Below are 19,922 nucleotides of genomic sequence, written 5' to 3'. Positions count from 1 at the left end.
GTCGACACATGCAGAGTTCACTGCCTTCAGTCATATTTCGCAGCAAAAAGTTACACAGGAGGACTGACAGTATGTGCAGCAGCAGCCCCCATGAAGGAAGATCAGACAATAAATGTAACCTACACGGACATAGAAGTGCATCACCTGTAACAACGGCGCTGGGAAAAAAAAAAAAAAAAAAAAAGGACGTCGCTGCTCTCCAGCCTGTTCACCTGCTGCTCTCCTGCAGCTCCACAGAGCTGTCAGAGGAGCTCTGCTGCTCCTCCAGCCTGGTGTTTGGCTGCACACACTTCTACATTGGACGATCTAACCTCCAGAGCGCGATCAGCTGAGACAGAGCGCACTGATCAGCTGTCGCGACGTGTGCATTTTTTTGGCCGTGCGCCGCAAGATTCTTAATCTTATCGGTTAACGGTTAATAATCGGTTAACGAGCGTCGGTTATCGGTCAGAAAAAAAATTCAAAATGTGCACCCCTACTCCCTAAAAATATTCAAAAAACGTTCAAGGAAAGAGAGGATAGGAGCTAAGAGGGAAACTTAACTTAAAACAACCAAGAATAAATATATACTACATTAAAAATTTATTGTTTTCTTTATAAGGCCGTTTTCTTTATAAGGCCGTCCTGTGTGACTTGCCTCCTTATTTGTGTTCTCTCTTGGTTCCTAAAGTCAACACCAGAAGCTGTCGTCTCAGGCACGATAGATTGATAATGTTCACTATTCCTCGTACACGGACTGTCTTTGGGGAAAGTGCCTTCAGAGCATTCGCACCCTCGTCCTGGTATAAATTACAGAGTCATCTTAAATTGGATTATCTCCCAAGTATGGAAGATTTTAAAGCTATAGGATCAAGGACTATTTGACTACTGAGTGCTCTCACCGAACGCAGCTGGTGATTATAATGTATTGATGCGATTTGCTGTTATTGTTTTAGCTGTTTTTATGTTTGTTTTGTTGATGTTGTCTAAATGTGGATGTACTGTGCTGCTTTCTTGGCCAGGAGTCAGGACCCCCTTGCAAAAGAGATTCTGAATCTCAATGGGATTATTCCTGGATAAATAAAGGTTAAATAAAAATAAAATAAAAATAAAAAAGCATGTGTATCCCTGTGGCGGGAGTAAAACTGTGGAATAGCTTGACAGAGGATCTCAAACAAAGCAAAAACTTAACACAATTTAAAAATAGATTAAAACATAGTATGATAGAAAGCTATAAACTGGATTGATTAATTGGGTGTTGATTGCAACTGTAATGCTGTTAAATTATTACTTTCTTTTATTTTTTGGCCACACTTGTTCTTTCTATGACTCTGAAACCATGTAGAGCTCTAATGGATTTACTGAAATATTGAATTAAAGGGTAGCCAAGGCATCTATAAGCTGGTATAGCTTCAGCCTGCACCTTTTCAATCTATTTATGAACTAGTTGAACTAATGACGGTATTATGGAAGGTTGACTGACTTGTGATTGATGCTCAACTATAAACAATTTGTGTAAAAGATCAAATAAACTACTACTAGTTTCACACCTGGAGCTGCAACAGTCGAGGCTTTAAAGGGATAGTTCACCCTAGAATGATATTTCGCTCATTATCTACTCCCCCTCATGTTGACTAAGGGCTGGAAGAATTCTCAGAGTCCACCGTCCCTTCTCTGAGTTACAGGGGGTCTTGGTGTAGCAGTGCATGTCCATATAACGGTTGCAAAGGGACACCAGAGCTCTACGTAAAAAAACACACACAAAAAAACATCCAAATACCTCCATGCTGCTCGTATGTAATGTCCGTCTTGTGCTGAAGCCCCAAATTGCGTAATTGTCCCGAAAAAAATTAAATAAGTCTATATTTTAAGCTTGTTTGTAGCGGAAGCTTCTCGAAGCTCCTCTTCCTGGTCCGTCCAAATCTCGCATGATTCGCAGTAACCGCACTGACGCCGGCGCAAATCACGCGAGATTTGGACGGATAATGAGCGAAATATCATTCTAGGGTGAACTATCCCTTTAACAAACACATCCTGTCTGTCTGTGTGTGTGTGTGTCTCTCTGTGTGTGTGTCAGGAGGTGGAGCAGTACCTGCTGCGGACCGGGACGGTCAACAGCATGGAGAGTTCCCAGTCCGTCCCCAGCATGTCCATCTCTGCCAGTTCCCAGAGCAGCTCGGTCAACAGCCTGGCCGACGCCTCGGACGACAGCAGCAGCGAGATGGCCATGATGCAGGAGGGAGAGCACACGGTCACGTCCAACAGCTCCATCATACACCGCCCCACGGTAACACAACAATACACAACAATACACAACACCTACACTAACAACAGCTCCATCATACACCGCCCCACGGTAACACAACAATACACAACAACAAACAACACTTACACTAACAACAGCTCCATCATCCACCGCCCCACGGTAAACTACTACTACAACAACAACACTAAGGCCGTCTTTACACTACATGGGTCAAGTGTCTCAAATCTGATCTGCAACATGAATGTGTAAATGGGACAAATACACATCATCCAGGTCATCGTTCTTTTCTGGGCAAATAGACCGAATCACCTTGTTGTTTACATTCTACTTCCGGGTAGAAAACCAGCTGTAATTTGAATGAGATCAATAGTAACGAACGAGAGTTTAGCTATATATCATATTTTTCAGGCCCTATCACCGTTTAGACAAATCTGAAATGATTGAAGAAACATTACTATTTCTGTGTGTGTGTTTTGTGTTGCTATGTGTTGTATTTATTCAGTTTGGGGGAATCACAGTGTCTAGAAAGCATCAGTGGCTGCAGCTGACAGGGACAGCTAACGGTAGCTAAGCTAATGGCAGCAGATAAGCTGACAGCAGGACGTCAGCTGTTAAAACCCTCCCGTTGTGGGACACGACATGAAACTACTCCAGTTAGCTCAGTCATGTTGGAACTCAGATATCCGCTGGAGAAAATATTTTTTCATGGAGCGTTTATTGAGTCACTGAGTTATTAAAGTTAAACAGTTAGCTAACCGTTAGCCCGGCTAACCTATGATAACCATGACTAATTACAAAAATGTGCACACGTAAATGGTAATGTTTGTCCAATCATTGGTTTTATAAACTTTACAAACATCAGATTAGTCTAAACGGCGATATAGTGACATGAAAAAGTAGATATTTATAGTGAAACTCTCGTCCGTCACTATTGTTCTCATGCTGGTTTTCTACCCGGAAGTAGTTGTAAACAACAAGGAGATTCGTCCTATTGAATTGTAGGCAAGGCAAGGCAATTTTATTTGTATAGCCCGTTTTTACAAACAGTTTGTCTCAAAGGGCTTCACATGGCATCGTAACAACATCCTCTGTCCTTAGACCCTCACATCCACTGAGGAAAAACTCCATGGAAAACCCTTTTAACAGGGAAAACCAGGAGAAACCTCAGGGTGAGCAACAGAGGAGGCAACCGGACTTGTATTTGTCTGGGAAGACGTTTCGCCTCTTGTCCAAGGGGCTTCATCAGTTCGTACGCAACTAGTCTCACTTAGTCCGAGACGACAAATACAAGTCCAGTTGCCTACGATTCAATTTGCCCAGAAAAGCATCATCAGATGTTGTCAGATCAGATTCAGGCTCCGTCATATGTGGAAATAAATCAGATACAGATCAGATATCAGTCAATACGTCTGTAATCTGAACAGACTGATCCGATCTGTCGTACGTATGATAATATTAATTCCCGTTCCCACACGTTTCACTGAACCTCTGTAGCCTGTGATTGACAGGTGGGTCTAGACGACCATAGCCAGCTGACTAGTTCTGGTTTTCATACAACATTCATTTATATGTGTGAGTGTGAAAAAGAAAGCGCCTGTGAGAAACACCTACCGGGGGAAAAACTGAAACGAGCTGATTAGAAATGAAGAGAGAAAAAACAAACAATCTGTGTCCAAGAGGCTTTGTGAGGATCAGACAGTGGGATGACGTCACCGCTCCGCTCCACGCAGCCACTTGACTCACTTTATTTTGAAAGGACAGACCGGATGTTCACTTTGTAAACAGTGACGTGTCGGATAGAAACTCTGACTCACCTTCCTTTTATAAATATTATGGAATTATAACGTGACCTAATAAATCTCCTGGGTGGGTGGTAGGGATGTCACGATTACTCGTTCTCACAAATAATCGTGGTTTTAGACGCCACAATTAATTAATCGTAAAGATTCCTAAATACCGGCACTTTCCAAAAAAGATGATATGTCAGAACCATGTCGACAAAGTAAAGGTAAATGCACAGATACTGGTGAATTTACATGCATGTATGTACCTACGTACGTAACACTGAATTGGTAGGAATTTAAATGTAAGCGTGTCATTTATAAAAATAAAAAATAAAAAAAAAGATTAAAATAAACTTAAACATTTGGTATAGATTTGAAACATTTCCCATGGGGGGATTAATAATTGGTCCTATATTAATACATATTTAAAATATTTTGTGTAAACAATCAGTTATGTAAGTATATTTTGGCTATATTTGATTTTACACATTCATAGTGTTTAAAAGAAATTGATTATTGCATAATAACCGTGATAATCGTAAAAACCGTGGTTATTTCTCTGACAATAATCGTACCAAGAAAATTTATGATCGTGACATCCCTAGTGGGCGGTTTCACCTGTAGAGCCACACACACACAACCAGCACCTGAACCGGCTCTACAACCACTGACGCTCCGTCTACGATGCCACACACTGACAGGAATAGGGTTGGAAACTTTCCATGGGAATTAACGGGAATATATGGGAATTAACGGGAGTATATGGGAATTAATGGGAATATATGGGAATAAACGGGAATAAATCCGAAATTTACAAAATTGATTGGTGATGGTTAGTAATATTTTACTCAACATTCATGTTTTTGTGGTTCAGTAAAAGAATTGATTGTTCATACAAGAATTAAAACTTGATAAAGTTCTACTCACAAATAAATCTGTTGAAATGTTTTTTAATTGTATTATTTTGCAGGGATGTCGGCTTATGACAAAACTAAATATTTACATTTATGTTTGGATATGATACAGTTTGTTTAAATTAATTACCCCCAATTTCCAGTTAATTCCCATAAATTCCCAATAATTCCCATACATTTCCATGATTCGCATAAATTCCCATAATTCCCATGGAAAGTTTCCAATTTGGAATATTTCCAAAATTCCCCATCTTAACTTCCCATGGAAGGTTTCGGGAAATTTTCCGGAAATTTACTGGAAATTTTCCACCCCTTTGCAACCCTAGACAGGAATCACTGCTCCTAATTAATAACTGTCTTTTTTTTGCGTCCAAAACTCACTGGTTGTATCACTCCGTAACCAGATGATTGACGTCTGTTTTGGAAGTCTGTCTCTTTAATCGGAGAAAAAAAGAAATGAGGGGGAAAAAAGCGATTGACAGACGATGTGAGAAGCCTTAACGCCAAAGAGAAACACAACACAGACAGAGCAGAGTTTATTTACAGACTTTGATTGACAGAGGACGTCCAGCTTCCTGTGTCACTGGGATGGATTCAAGAAGCTTTTCACACTGAATAATGACGGTTTAACAAGTATTTAATAGCAGCGGGCAGAAGAATGGTGTTTTTTGTATTATACGTAAGAGTCTCTTAACTCTTTACTCTTCCTCCTCCTCCTCCTCCTCCTCCTCCTCCTCCTCCTCCTCAGAACCAGGACAACATCTATGACGACCCCTACCAGCCTGAGATGGATCAGCCTCAGGTTCCCTCCGCCGGGCGCCGTCGGGCCTACTACAGGAACCGAGACCACTTCGCCACCATCAGGACGGCATCGCTGGTGAGTCCACCTCTGACCTCTGACCTCTGACCTCCTCCTCCGCTCACACACACAGGCTGTGTTCGAAATCATCCACTCACTCACTCCCTATCCACTACATCATGTATATGATATAGTGGACTACATCATGTACACGATGTAGGGAACGACGGGAGGAGAATTCGGACACTAGACGGTAATTTTTCTGGACGTGGTTGCTCAGCTGATGCGCCAGGTGTTAGCCTACTGCTGTGACGGAAGCAGACGCGCCGAGAATCATGTAAACAAACTGGACACATAAAAATAAAATAATAAAAACCAGACACTTGCGGGAACATTTTAGGATGTGATTCTGTGTGGTTGTGTTTCTCGGACAATAAACTGTTGAAAAATCGGAAGTTTGGTTTGGTCGACTACTGTTGTGTCCCGACCGTGAGGTGGGGACACACAACACCGTGAGGTGGCTATTAGCTTAGCTCGTTAGCTCGTTAGCTGGTATTTACTACATATTTATACAGTTTCTTAATTAGATTGATTTAATGCTGCCTGTTAATGTTGGGATGCTGCTGCCCAACTCCTGCTCCTCGGACTAGGAGTTTATTGGTAAATTGTCTAAATAAATCATAGCTAACATGCTAACTAGCTTGCTCTTCTTCTCTGGCAAAACACGACCGCATTGCATTGTGGGATACATACGGGAGTAGAAAGTAGTGTACATCGCTTGTTCACTCAATTTTGCGGTGCATTGTGGGTGTTTTGTCGTCCACTACATAGAGGATGAAATTAATCGCGGAGAATTTGAACAACACTACAAAATGGCGAACACACTATATAGTTAGTGAACTACATCCGTGGTAGGGGAGATTTACAACACAGCCAAACATTCACCTCCTTACAATGAAGCAGAAGCTTCTCCTCCTTGAACACACGGCGTCAGTATCTGTCTCTATTTGAAGAAACCTGCCAGAACTCTCTGGTGTGTTACATGATGCTTTATTTTAGTCGACCCAGGAGCAACACACAGAGAGAGAGACACACACACACACACACACACACACACACACTGAGGTCTTGAGAGAGAGCAGCAGCTCCACAGATCAGGGATCAGTTTCGATCCTCCCGGTGCTTCAGGTTTCTGTGACCTGAGTCTGATATTTACAGCTCAGACTCGTCTCAGTGTTTTGTTCTGTTCAATAATCGATCAGCTTCACACCGGAGTCACATGACGTCACGGTGACCAGCTTCATCAGCTGCAACTTTGATGGTTCAGGATGTAAAACACAACCTGCTCAGTGTTCTTTCTTCTTCTTATCCACCTCTCCAAAACAGAGCGGACTGTCACAGTTCCTTACTGTCTTTCTGTGTAAATATCTCATGTTACAACATGAAAACCTGAGGCTTATATTCAAGTGCGGCCTATATATGCACAAAATTTATTTTCTTTTAAAATTTAGCTAGTGCAGTAATTTTATTGTTTGTTTGTTTTTTTATAAGTGATTTCCAGCCAGTGAATCATGGGGAAGTTACTGTGTGCAAAGCAGAGAAGTTGCAAAAGTCTGCAACAAAAAAAAAAAAGCTGCAAGACACAAGTGGTAGAAAATATTTATCCGAGGTTGTCTGGTCTGTGAAAGAGTTACTGCCCTGAATCAGTTTAAAACACAGAGTGTCTCTCTGACTCTGACTTGTTTCAGAGGGAAAGAGCAACACATGAGTTGGATGAACTGGATCAGCTCAGAGATACTTTATTCACTGCACTCACTCTGTTTCCGCTCCATCAACACTCATCAGGTTTCAGGTGTCACCACGACGCTCTGAGAGACCAACACGTCCTCATGTCTAAGTCCTGTTGCTCTGTTGCTCCTACTCTACAGGTGACGCGTCAGATCCAGGAGCACGAGCAGGGCTCGGCGCTGAGGGAGCAGATGTCTGGGTACAAGCGGATGCGGCGGCAGCACCAGAAGCAGCTGATGGGTCTGGAGAACAAGCTGAAGGCCGAGATGGACGAGCACCAGCTGAAGCTGGACAAGGAGCTGGAGAACCAGAGGAACAGCTTCTCCACCGAGGCCGACAAGCTGTGCAAGAAGCACCAGGCCATCCTGGAGAAAGAGGTCAGCTCACACTCTGTACATGGTTATATATATGTTATATAATATATAACATATATATATATAACCATATTATGTTATATATGGTTACAGACACTAACACTGTCCAGGTTTATGTCTTTTCGTGGAGGTTGTTGCTGGTTAGAAAGTTCACATCACATCACCAGCCTCTAGTGTTGACACTGATCCACGACCTGTCGGTGTTTAAAGGAACTTATTCTGCTTTTCCAGCTTTAATGTTGGTTTCATGCTTTCATTAATTAATTAATAAGGAGTGTGTTGAAGCTTCAGGAGCTCTGAGTCGCTGCAGAGTTTTTTTTTTTTTTTTTTTTTAACTTAATTTTTATTTAAGTTTAATACAAAATCATGTACAGAATCATAATCATCATATCTGCTGTTTCATACACAAGGTAACAGTTATGGTACAACAAAGGAGACGAAGACTACAGTGACAAAGAAAAATATAAAATAGAATAGAATACAGGGATGCAAACAGCGCGCCGAAAAGCGAAACTCGCTTTTTTCATGACCAATTAGGTGACTTGTGTGAATCGTTCAGATCCGAAGAGTTTTTGTTTTTGAGGGGGGGGGGGGGTCTCAGCGTCTCAGCTGGGGTCAGTAAAATGTTTTTCTAACAGGCTGACAGTGACAATCACGTGAAACTGAGGTGAACTCATTCATGGTCTCTGATTATACTGATAACAGCCGACCTATTCACCTCCGATGTAGACGCGCGACGTGCGCGCTCGTTACCCAAAGCGGCGCGTGCATTCGGTGCGACGGCGACGCCGTTTTTCCCCCCTTCCCGTCCGTGGAGCTGTGCGCCGCGGACATGCACGGTTCCCTACGTTGCTGTGTCAGGCAGGTGTTTCCACGGAGCTCTGCCCCGTTTCAGAGGTGAAGGAAGCCCTGAGTGGAAAGACGTCGCCTCCGCCATGTAGAATGTGTTCAATTAAAGTGAAACTAACACATTATATAGGCCTATATGTCTATTACACACTGAATGAAACATCCCATGTCTTTATTTATTCAGTTTATTTTAATAGTAATAATTATGACTAACATTCAGTGAAGACCTCAAATTCAGTATCTCCAAAATTTAAATTTTAAAGCATTTTTAATCTAGAAATGTTGGCCTTCTGAAAACTATGTCCATCTATAATCAATCAATCAATACTTGGTTGGGGTTGAACTACTGGAAATAGACTTTTCCATGACATTGTAATGTAATCATTTGTTAATGGTGAGCACCCCCCCCCCGCCAGACAATTCCTCTCTTTTTTGGTCCTGAGCCGTTTGCATCCCTGAGAATAAAACAAGATGGAATAAAATAAATACAATTGTATCAGTATACCCATAGCAGGGTTCCACCTTTTAGTGAATATATGTTTTTGGAGCCTCAGGGAATATGTTATTTGTTCCATTTGATATATTTCCTTTATTTTTTCAGTCCACATATTGTGTGTTGGAGGGTCAGGCTTCAACCACCTTACTGTAATACATTTAATTGCTGTTGCTAGCAGTATCTGTAAGAGATATTTTTTGGCTCTTCCTTCCATCCCTCTTGGTAATAGACCTAGTAGGGCCACCATTGGGTCCATTGTAATATTTCCACCAAATATTTTATTAAGTGTTTCAAACACAGAATGCTTCCAGTTTTGGGCATAGCCAGAGTATGTGGGTCTGATTACCAATGTGTGGCCCACAGTTTCTCCAGCATTTATTTGAGTGTGTCGCTGCAGAGTTTGATCTAAAGTCTCAGTTTGACCCGTCACAGGTTGAGGGGGAGATGAGGCAGCTCTCCTGTTCTCTGGCCTTAGTGTAATTTCCACACTTTTAGTAGAAGTTTGACGTTATATCAAACCGTACGATGATGATAACATGAGATGTGGTGGAATTTAGCGTCTTGTAAAACTTGTTACTGTAACGGAGGTTCAGGCTGCGTGTTTGTGTTTTCATTGTCAGGGACCAAGACGAACAGTTGTAAGGATGAAGTCATGACATTTATTAATATGTTAAAATAGTAAACAATAGTAAACAGATTCTATACTCATGGAGGAGCCACACCGACAGTTTAATATCACATTAAAGCCCCAGAAATGAAATAGATCCTCTGTAATGACTCCAACTGTTGTGTGTGTGTGTGTGTCCGTCCCCTGCAGACGAAGGCAGCTCTGGCCGAGGAGAAGAAGTTCCAGCAGCACATCCTGGGTCAGCAGAAGAAGGAACTGACCAGTTTACTGGAGTCACAGAAACGACAGTATCGGCAGCGTAAGGACCAGCTGAAGGAGGTACGAGACACACACACACACACACACACACACACACACAGCAGGTTTCTACTGACGGAGGAGACAGAGACTCACACCCTCTCTCTCTCTCTCTCTGTGTCCAGGAGCTGAACGAGAACCAGTCGACTCCGAAGCGCGAGAAGCAGGAGTGGCTGATCCGGCAGAAGGAGTGTCTGCAGCAGATGCAGGCGGAGGAAGAGGCCAGTCTGCTGCGGCGCCAGCGCCAGTACTACGAGCTGCAGTGTCGCCAGTACAAGAGGAAGATGCTGCTGGCCCGACACAACCTGGAGCAGGACCTGCTCAGAGAGGTACAGACCATAATAACCACTGTTCATCTCCAGCTGTCTCCAAAAACGTCATCTGCCTCCATCTCAGCCAATAGCAAAATCGGATTGTAATAGCCGCGTTTCAACCCTTCACTCTTCACTTTTATGTAGCTAAGCTTCACTTTTTACAACAAAATTCACCAGTTTGAAATATTTTGACTAATGAGTTGGACCAGAATCAGTCGACAACACGACTTCATACCCAAATATATTTGTTTTCAGCAGAAAAAAGTGGTTTAGGGGTTTAGTTACTCTTTAAAGATGAAAACCAAACCAGCTTGAACAGAGAGAACAACCGACAGCATCATTTTCAGGATTCCCACGCGTCCTGGAAAACCTGGAAAATGGTTGACCAGTTTTCCAGTCATAGAAATCACATGGAAAATGAGAAAAAAAAGTCAAAAGTCCTGAGAAATGATTTATCACATCATGACATCATCGACCAGAGTTCAGTTTGACTTTTTCAACCCCACTAAGGATTTATTCTCCAAAGAAAACTGTCGACTGTGAGTTGCTGAGTGTTTCCAGTGTTGGAGCTGTCGTCTCCTCTGCAGAGTGACAGACAGGAGCAGCTCAGAGCTGGACGGGCCTGGGTTAAAACAACATGTTTGTGTTGTTCTATGATAAGCATGTAATAGATCATTTCATAAATGAGTCAGAGTCACAGACGGCTCATCTTTAAACCAGACTACTGGAGGTGAGAGAGGAAGAAACACAGAAACAAACTGGTTAAATGTATAAAATAAGTGGAAAAGATCACTTCTCCAGAGCCTGAATTCTGTGGAGGATGTTTTAGTGTTGGGTGTGATAACATCTGTCAGACTGGAGCAGCTGGAAATGTCCTGGAGAATGAATTCAAGAAAAGAGTGGGAACTAGTTAGCCTGACAAGCCAGACTACATCATGAACATGTCTAATCGACCGGTAGACCTCGGCTCAATCCAGGGGGCGGGATGAAGGCTGTCTTTCAAACTGCCTCTGCACCAATAGGGTAGCGCTACGACCAATCAGAGCAAAGAGCAGGATGACGTTAGCCTGACAAGCCAATTAAAATGTATGTCGTCATGGCGTTAAGCCGCCCAACGACTCTCTAAACAGATAGAGCGCTGTGATTGGTGAACACAAACGGTGTTCGAGACTCAAAAAGTTCCTATGGCTCGTTTCTAGACTCTCCTATGGAGCAAATATGTTTGCTGCCGCTAGGGTGCAGCTAGATTTCTAGGCTATGAACTAATCAGATTTAATCAGATTCTGAGTCTGTTCAATAACGACTCGTTTAATTAATGAAAATGAGGAAAACTTCTGGTTCGGTGAATGAACAGATCAATAAAATATAAATAATATATACAGTTGTGCTCATAAGTTTACACACCCTGGAAGATTTTGTAACTGTGTACCATTCATTAAGGAAAACAGACAAAACAGATTTCTCTTATTTTTAATGGAATTCAAATTAAACTGTTGAGACATCCAGAAAAACCACAACCATTAAAAAAAAAAAAAAGTGATTGAACAGGTGACATTAAAGCTATAATATGTAGGAATGCTTTAACATGGTGGCCGTTCCTCTCGCCCCCCCCCCTCCAGGACCTGAACAAGAAGCAGACCCAGAAGGACCTGGAGTGCGCCATGCTGCTGCGGCACCACGAGTCGACCCAGGAGCTGGAGTTCAGGCAGCTGAGCTCGGTGCAGCGGACCCGGGCCGACCTCATCCGCACGCAGCACCAGACCGAGCTCACCAACCAGATGGAGTACAACAAGCGCCGCGAGCAGGAGCTGCGCCAGAAACACGCCATGGAGGTCCGGCAGCAGCCCAAGAGCCTCAAGGTACCGGACCGCGACGTGGTTCTTTGATGTTAAACTTCTTATTGGAAGAGAAAATGGGTTTTACATACTGCTCTTAATGTTGTTAAGTCTCATCGTCAAAGCTGGTAATGAAAGTAAAATAGATTTAAAAAAGGGAAAGAAAGAAAAATTCACATCATTACAAAAACCTTTGCAGCATACATGTGTATAGGGATGGGCTCAGAATTCAGTTATTTTATTCACATGAAGTTGAACGGTACCACATTTAAAATGAAATCAGACTAATGAGAATCGGTAGCTGGAAATATTGTAACGGTACCGTTCAATTAAGTCTTTGTCACGTGATGAGAGCTCATCTAAACGAGGACGAAGTCTCATAAACTATCCAATTTTTTTTTTTCATTGAATGACTATTTGAAAATCATTTCTCATCCCTAAAACATAAAATGCCCTTAAAGGCTGAGGAGTTGTGATGTTGAGAAATAAATATTCAAAATTCAGAAGTTTTGACATTTTTTTTAAAGACAAAATAACTTTAGTACTTTTTGTGTTTATGTGTGGTAATTAAACAGGCTGTTGAGTACTGTACCGGTTCTCAGGAACTGAGTATCGGACATCGAACAGTGTAGCTGCTGAAACAAAGAAGGAGCGGAGGAGTGGAGTTTTATCACTTTACTATGGAAGAGCAAACAACAAGAGAGCCAACAATGGAGATTTATTTTAAAAAAAATTAAGATTCTGAGTTAAAAGTCAGAATTTCTGAGATAAAAACTCTGAAATTCTGACTTTTTATCTCAGAAATTATTCAATTCAATTCAATTCAATTTATTTAAAGTGGGACAATGCGAGTTCATGAACGAAAACAAAATCGTAAACAAGCCGGATTGTAGCCACAGGCTAATTTCCATCCGCTGTCCCATACATAGATGTTCCCTGGCACAAAAAAAAAACAATAAATAAAAACAAAAGCATGTTATAAAATAGCAGCAGTCAGTTTACAGTACAATAGATAATAATACAGATTCAGACAGTACAAAAGTGCAACCGTGTCATGATAAAGTGCTTACAATCATCAAAGTGCTTAGAAGGTCCTGGGAGTAATCTAGTTGAGCTGTGTTACAATGATAGGTCTAAGGATATATTTTAATCACTTGCACTGCTATGAATAACTAAAGGTTATATAATAATGTGAGTGATAATACTATTGAATATATATGTATACACATACATACCGTATGTCTGACTTTTAAATCCCAAAGAAAGTCTCTTTTAGCCCTAATTCTCTTCCGTACTTCACCCAGTGTCTTTCCTCTAAGTTGTTCTGTAGTTTCGTCCTGTGAATGTTTCTCCAGTCGGATCAAAACGTTCAGATCTAACCTCTGTGTCCATCTCTCCCTCGTCTCTTCGTCTCCAGTCCAAAGAGCTGCAGATCAAGCGGCAGTTCCAGGAGACCTGTAAGATCCAGACGCGTCAGTACAAGGCGCTGAGGAACCACCTGCTGGAGAGCACGCCCAAGTCCGACCACAAAGCCGTCCTCAAGCGCCTCAAGGAGGAGCAGACACGTAAGCTGGCGATCCTGGCCGAGCAGTACGACCACTCCATCAACGACATGCTGTCCACACAGGCTGTGAGTAAGGCAAGGAAACTCCGCCCACCTGACACCGAGCAACCAATCACAGCCGGCCGCGATCAATGACCTCACATCAGTAGTGTAGCGCCAGAAGTTCAGACATCAACACGCACGACTTTACTGAAGAGATAATCTCAGAACTGATCAGTTTGATTTCAAATGTGGAGAAATTAGACATAAAACAACATAAAAAAACAAATACATTATATTCATCAACAGTCTTAAAGGGATAGTTCAACATTTTTGGCAAATTGGTCCATTGCCATATAATAATCCCTATAGTCATAGCAGTAGGTTCGTTACCTTTAATTGTCGGTGCAAGCTGTTTTTAGAACGGCCGAGCAGAGCCGTGAGCTGCTCAGAGCTACGCTACGGAGGCTCATTATGGGATTTTTTGGTTTCCCTCATCAAATACACAATCCAACAACTCCACAACGCTCTGGTGGACAAGTTGTGAGCTGCACATTCACCACGCTATGAGATAATAACACAACGTTACCAGACAGAGTTGTTTTAGAGGGAAATGCAGAGACTGTTGATGAAAAACTGTCCCCGATGGGAACGCGCATCAGCTGTTTTGCATGAATTTCCCTCTAAAACAACTCTGTGTGGTAACGTTGTGTTATTATCTCATAGCGTGGTGAATGTGCAGCTCACAACTTGTCCACCAGAGCGTTGTGGAGTTGTTGGATTGTGTATTTGATGAGTTTGATGAGGGAAACCAAGAAATCCCATAATGAGCCTCCGTAGCGTAGCTCTGAGCAGCTCACGGCTCTGCTCCGCCGTTCTAAAAATAGCTTGCACCGACAATTATAAAGGTAACGAACCTACTGCTATGACTATAGGGATTATGGCAATGGGCCAGTTTGCCAAAATGTTGAACTATCCCTTTAATATTACTTATTAGGATATCAAAATATGTAAGTAAAAACAAATATATAAATCTACTCTGAATCTACATCCATAGACAAACCTGTATACATTAATATTCAGCCGTTATGCATCTATATAACTCAAATACAGATTTCTGTAAACGTTAACAAGGCAGGTGATTTCTGAGCGGTTTGGGGGAGCGGGCGTTGGGCGTCTGTTGGGCGCTCGCCGCCGCAGGTTGTGCTCTACTGATGCGGAGGCTCGGGCCGCTCTGTCCCCACAGCTGCGTCTGGACGAGACCCAGGAGGCGGAGTACCAGGTGCTGAGGATGCAGCTGCAGCAGGAGCTGGAGCTGCTCAACGCCTACCAGAGCAAGATCAAGATCCACACCGACACGCAGCACGAGAGGGAGGTCAAGGACCTGGAGCAGAGGGTGTCGATCCGCCGCGCGCTGCTGGAGCAGAGGGTGAGAGCGCCACCGACAGACAGACAGCACATTGGTTGATATTTAGTTTAGCGGTGTTGACATGGACACAGATAACCGGAGTAAAATAAATGCAGATCTTAATAAAACTGCGTCATGTAAACACGTAAAATGGAGAATTTTAATCCCAACGGGCTCATTCGGAAAGAAATGGATCGTCTCCTGCTTATAGATAATTAATCAATAATGGTAGAAGATATGAGAAAGTTGAATGCAGGTTGAATAGTTTGAAGTTTTGTCAACGCTTTACAGGTTGAATGAAGTCCGTAGGTGAAAGTATGCAGAAGTAGTCAAAGTTCAAACAAGTTGAATATTTGAAGTTTTGATGTATGAACTGTTTGAATAGTACAAAGTATATAGAAGTAGTTACAGACCGGAAAAGGGAAAAATAACCCATAATAATAATAATAAAGATTTGCTTTTAGCATTCACACTGATACTATTAAAGGGATAGTTCAACATTTAGTCAGATCCTCCTCTCTCCATAATCTCTACAGTCGTAGCAGTAGGTTCATTATACCTTTAATTATCGGTGCATGTTGTTTTGAGATCGGCGGGGCAGAGACGTGAGCTGCTCAGTGAACACAATGGAGGTGAACGGTACAGGTCCCCTGTCCCTCATCATCAAACTCATCAAATACACAATCCAACAACTCCACAACACAACGCTCTGGTGGACAAGTTGTGACCTGCACATTCACCACGCTATGAGATAATCATGTAACATTACGACACATGAAGCAAATACTCTGAACTACTTGAATAGTAATGTTTGTCCAATAATTGGTTTTATTAACTTTACAAACATCAGATTAGTCTAAACGGTGATATAGTGACATGAAAAATGAGATAGCGAAACTCTCTTGATTGGTTCTATATTTGATTTTACACATTCATAGTGTGGTGAAATTTACTGATGTATAATAATAGTGATCAGAATCATAGCACCGTGATTATTTCTCTGATAATAATCGTACCAAGAAAATCTATAATCGTGACATCCCTAATGTCGACGTGTCTCATGTGTTTCCTGTGTTTCCTGTGTGTGTGTGTGTGTGTGTGTGTGTCAGATCGAGGAGGAGATGCTGTCGCTGCAGAACGAGCGCTCGGAGCGAATCCGGACGCTGCTGGAGCGCCAGGCCCACGAGATCGAGGCCTTCGACTCGGAGAGCATGCGGCTGGGCTTCAGCAACATGGCGCTGAGCGGCATCCCGGCCGAGGCCTTCAACCAGGGCTACCCGACGCCGAGCCCGTCGAGCGGCGCCGGCGGCTGGCCGTCGCGCCCCGTCCCGCGCTCCGGCAGCCACTGGAGCCACAGCGTGCAGAACTCCGTCGCCACGCCGTCCTGGCGCAGTCAGAGCGGCGGCGTCGGATTCAGCCGGGCCGAGTCGATCGCCTCCTCCCACTCCTCCTCCTCCTCCTCCTCCTCCTCCCAGCACCACCAGCACCTCCTCCTGCTCCAGCAGCAGCAGCAGCAGCAGCAGCAGCATCACTACCTCCCTCAGCACTACCAGCACCACCAGAGCACGCCGCAGCTCTACCGCGACGCCCACGACCACCGCGACCGCGACCGAGACCGCGAGCGCTCCAGGGAGTGGGTCGGAGGAGGAGGAGGAGGAGGAGGAGGAGGAGGAGGAGGGGGCCATTACTCCTCCTCCTCCTCCCACCACTCCCACCACTCCCAGGGCCACCACCACCACCACCACCACCACCTCCTCTCCTCCTCCTCCCACGCCGCCTCCTCCCAGTCCCTCGCTCTGCTCCCGCCGCCGCCTCCCCCTCCTCCCATCTCCCTCTCCTCCTCCTCTCCTCCCTCCTCCTCCCACTCCTCCTCCTCCTCCTCCTCTCAGGGCGGTTACGGCGGCGGCGGCCTGAGCGTCCGCGGCGGCCCCAGTCTGATGGCGCTCAGGAACAGCCCCCAGCCGCTGAGGCGGACGGCGTCGGGCGGGCCGGGCGCCGGCGGCGGCGGCGGCAGCGACGGCGGTCTGAGCCGCAGCACCTCGGTCACATCCCACATCTCCAACGGCTCCCACCTGTCCTACTCCTGAGCCACGCCCCCTCATAGTCTACTCGCCAACAATGAGTACCCGGACATGTTGAGTACCCCAAAGTTTTATGTTAGAAATAGATAGTATGGGTCCCCAGTATTCAGAAACTGCCGGATGCTAATTTATATATATTGGGCAATTAGCATAATTGACCGACTGATCTGGGCAATATTAGTGTGGTTTTAGGGGTTATTGATGATGCTGAATCCATTTCTGACATTTTCAAAATTCAAAATGGCTGTCTAAACCGGAAGTGACCAGATTTTAACCGCCAGTGGGCCGATTTTGATGGATTTTAAGCCAAATCTTACGTTTTAGAGGATGCTGGTTGGACATATACGTAACTCATGTATTTGAAGTAATATATAGTATGGGTCCCCAGCATTCAGAAACTGCCGGATGCTAACTTGTATATAGTGAACAATTAGCATAATTAGCATACATTAGCATAATTGCTATGGGCAATATTTCAACAACTGCTTGACTGATCTGGGCAATATTGGAGTGGTTTTAGGGGTTATTGATGATGCTGAATCCATTTCTGACATTTTCAAAATTCAAAATCAGCCCACTGGCGGTTAAAATCTGGTCACTTCCGGTTTAGACAGCCATTTTGAAATTTGGAAAATGTCAGAAATGGATTCAGCATCATCAATAACCCCTAAAACCACTCCAATATTGCCCAGATCAGCCAAGTCAATTTTGTTGAAATATTGCCCATATTATGCCCAATTATGCTAATTTATGCTAATTATGTATGTTATGCTAACTGCCCAATATATATAAGTTAGCATCCGGCAGTTTCTGAATACTGGGGACCCATACTATCTATTTCTAACATAAAACTTTGGGGTACTCAACATTTCCGGGTTCACAATGGGGCCTATTTATGGGCTGGCAAGTAGACTACTTCCTCTCAGAGCCACGCCCACTTCCTCCCTCCTCCCCTCGCCCCATCGCCACGGCGCCGTCGGTAGTTTTTTTTCTGTAGGAGAAAAAAGTTAGAAACACAACAAAACAAAACAAAAACACCCAGGAGAAACAGAAACAGAAATGTGGTAGAATCGGTAGTAAAAAGTCCAGATGTGTCAGTCCGTCAGAGCTTCCATTTTGGCTCGAGGTGCTTTTAAAAACAAAGAAAAAAAACCCAACAACCAACAACTAACGAACGAACGAACCACTGTAACTATGTAAATAATGACGGTAAATTGTAAACCCAGTTTTTTTTTTTATTATTATTATTATTTCTAGGTGTTTAATACGTTCAGCAGGAGGGAGGGGGGAGGAGGGGTGAGGGGGGGGCACAGGAGTCGACCAAGGGAAAACAAAAAACTTGTTAAAAAAAATACAACAATCTTCTTTTTTTCTTTTCTTTGTAGTGATTAAGTTTCTGTTTCTGACGGTAACAAATACAAAAACAAATACAAATACAAATACAAAACAAACACTGCCATCGTTGTGTTGGGTCGACGAGGACGAGTTACCACTGCCCTTTAACCTTCTTAAAGGAACAGTCCCACTTTTACGTAGAGCCACAGCCAAGTGAAGTGAGAGATCGATAGATAATCAAACGTCACTCACATTTTATGTTGTTTTTATTTTTTTTTAACATCAGCTGACTTCACAATCACAACAATCACAGCGTCGTTTTTAAATCTGACTTTATCAGTATTATTTTTTAAGTTTTTTTGGACGTTTTAAGACTTTTTTTTTATTATTATGAAGCCTGAAAGTGAATATTTTTAGTTTGAATTAAGCTGCGTTCACACCAGACCTTTTATTTTTGTTGCTGTTGCTCGTGTTGCTCCAAAAAAAATCGGGATTTCTCATCTCGAGCGGCTCGGTCATCCTGCTCTTTGCTCTGATTGGTCGTAGTGCTACCTGATTGTGTGCGTGACTAGACATGTTAATGATGTAGTCTGGCTTGTCAGGCTAGTAGTGTTTGCATTGACGTTAACATGGAAACTCGTCGCCAGCCAGAAAAACAAAAGGTCCGGTGTGAACGCAGCTTTAGAGTGAGTTTCCACCTGGAAAAGCAAAAACATGTTTTAATTTCAATCGGCTTTATGCACAGCTCCACTACTTCCTGAACATTTAAACAAGCTCTTTTATTTCCTGTCTTTTACATTATTGGACAAACTGATTAATCCAGGTGTGTCTTAATTCTGACCACACCTGGATTAATCAGTTAAAGCAGAAGTAAGCGATCCGGTCGTTTTGGCTAATGCTGCGTTCCAGCTCAGGCTTTCGAAACCGTAAATTACAGCTTCAAGTCACGACTTACGACTTTGTAGCGTTCCAGGCAACCCACTCGTGTTTCTCCGACCTGTTTTACTTGTGAAAGTCACTATAACGGCCACTCGTAACTTCTGACCCGTGAACTCGTACCAGATCGAACTGGTACCACTTCACAGGTCGGAAAAACAGGAGTTACGGGCTGTCCTGAACGCACCATAACAGTCCTCGTCCCTACGTCACCACATTCAGGCGCATCCCTTGGCTGCACACACAGAGAGGACTGCCCCTTTATGCCGTTCTCTCTCCTCATTGGATAAAACTTG

The 19,922-nt window shown here is 43.4% G+C and overlaps 1 protein-coding gene across 2 annotated transcripts in view; it reads left to right on the top strand.

Annotated features, from left to right (window-relative positions):
• taok2a (TAO kinase 2a) overlaps positions 1-17,368 on the top strand; it is a 43,865-nt gene extending 26,497 nt beyond the window's left edge. The window contains exons 12-20 of one of the 2 annotated variants that reach the window (XM_085783343.1): positions 2,057-2,266; positions 5,692-5,820; positions 7,671-7,907; positions 10,067-10,195; positions 10,300-10,503; positions 12,108-12,347; positions 13,741-13,953; positions 15,113-15,295; positions 16,384-17,368. In XM_085783343.1, coding sequence (XP_085639469.1) covers positions 2,057-2,266; positions 5,692-5,820; positions 7,671-7,907; positions 10,067-10,195; positions 10,300-10,503; positions 12,108-12,347; positions 13,741-13,953; positions 15,113-15,295; positions 16,384-17,361 — 2,523 coding nt within the window. In that variant the 3' untranslated portion in view covers positions 17,362-17,368. Of the gene's footprint in view, positions 1-2,056; positions 2,267-5,691; positions 5,821-7,670; positions 7,908-10,066; positions 10,196-10,299; positions 10,504-12,107; positions 12,348-13,740; positions 13,963-15,112; positions 15,296-16,383 lie in introns of both variants that reach the window. The other variant, XM_085783342.1, reaches the window with a different exon arrangement.
• The last annotated feature ends 2,554 nt before the right edge of the window (positions 17,369-19,922 follow it).

Source organism: Trachurus japonicus, chromosome 8, assembly GCF_045865225.1.
Source record: "Trachurus japonicus isolate A0001 chromosome 8, Traja_1.0".
Classification (NCBI taxonomy): Eukaryota; Metazoa; Chordata; class Actinopteri; order Carangiformes; family Carangidae; genus Trachurus; species Trachurus japonicus.
The sequence above is the reverse complement of the archived record's forward strand: the minus strand, read 5'-3'. Positions and strand labels throughout refer to the sequence as shown.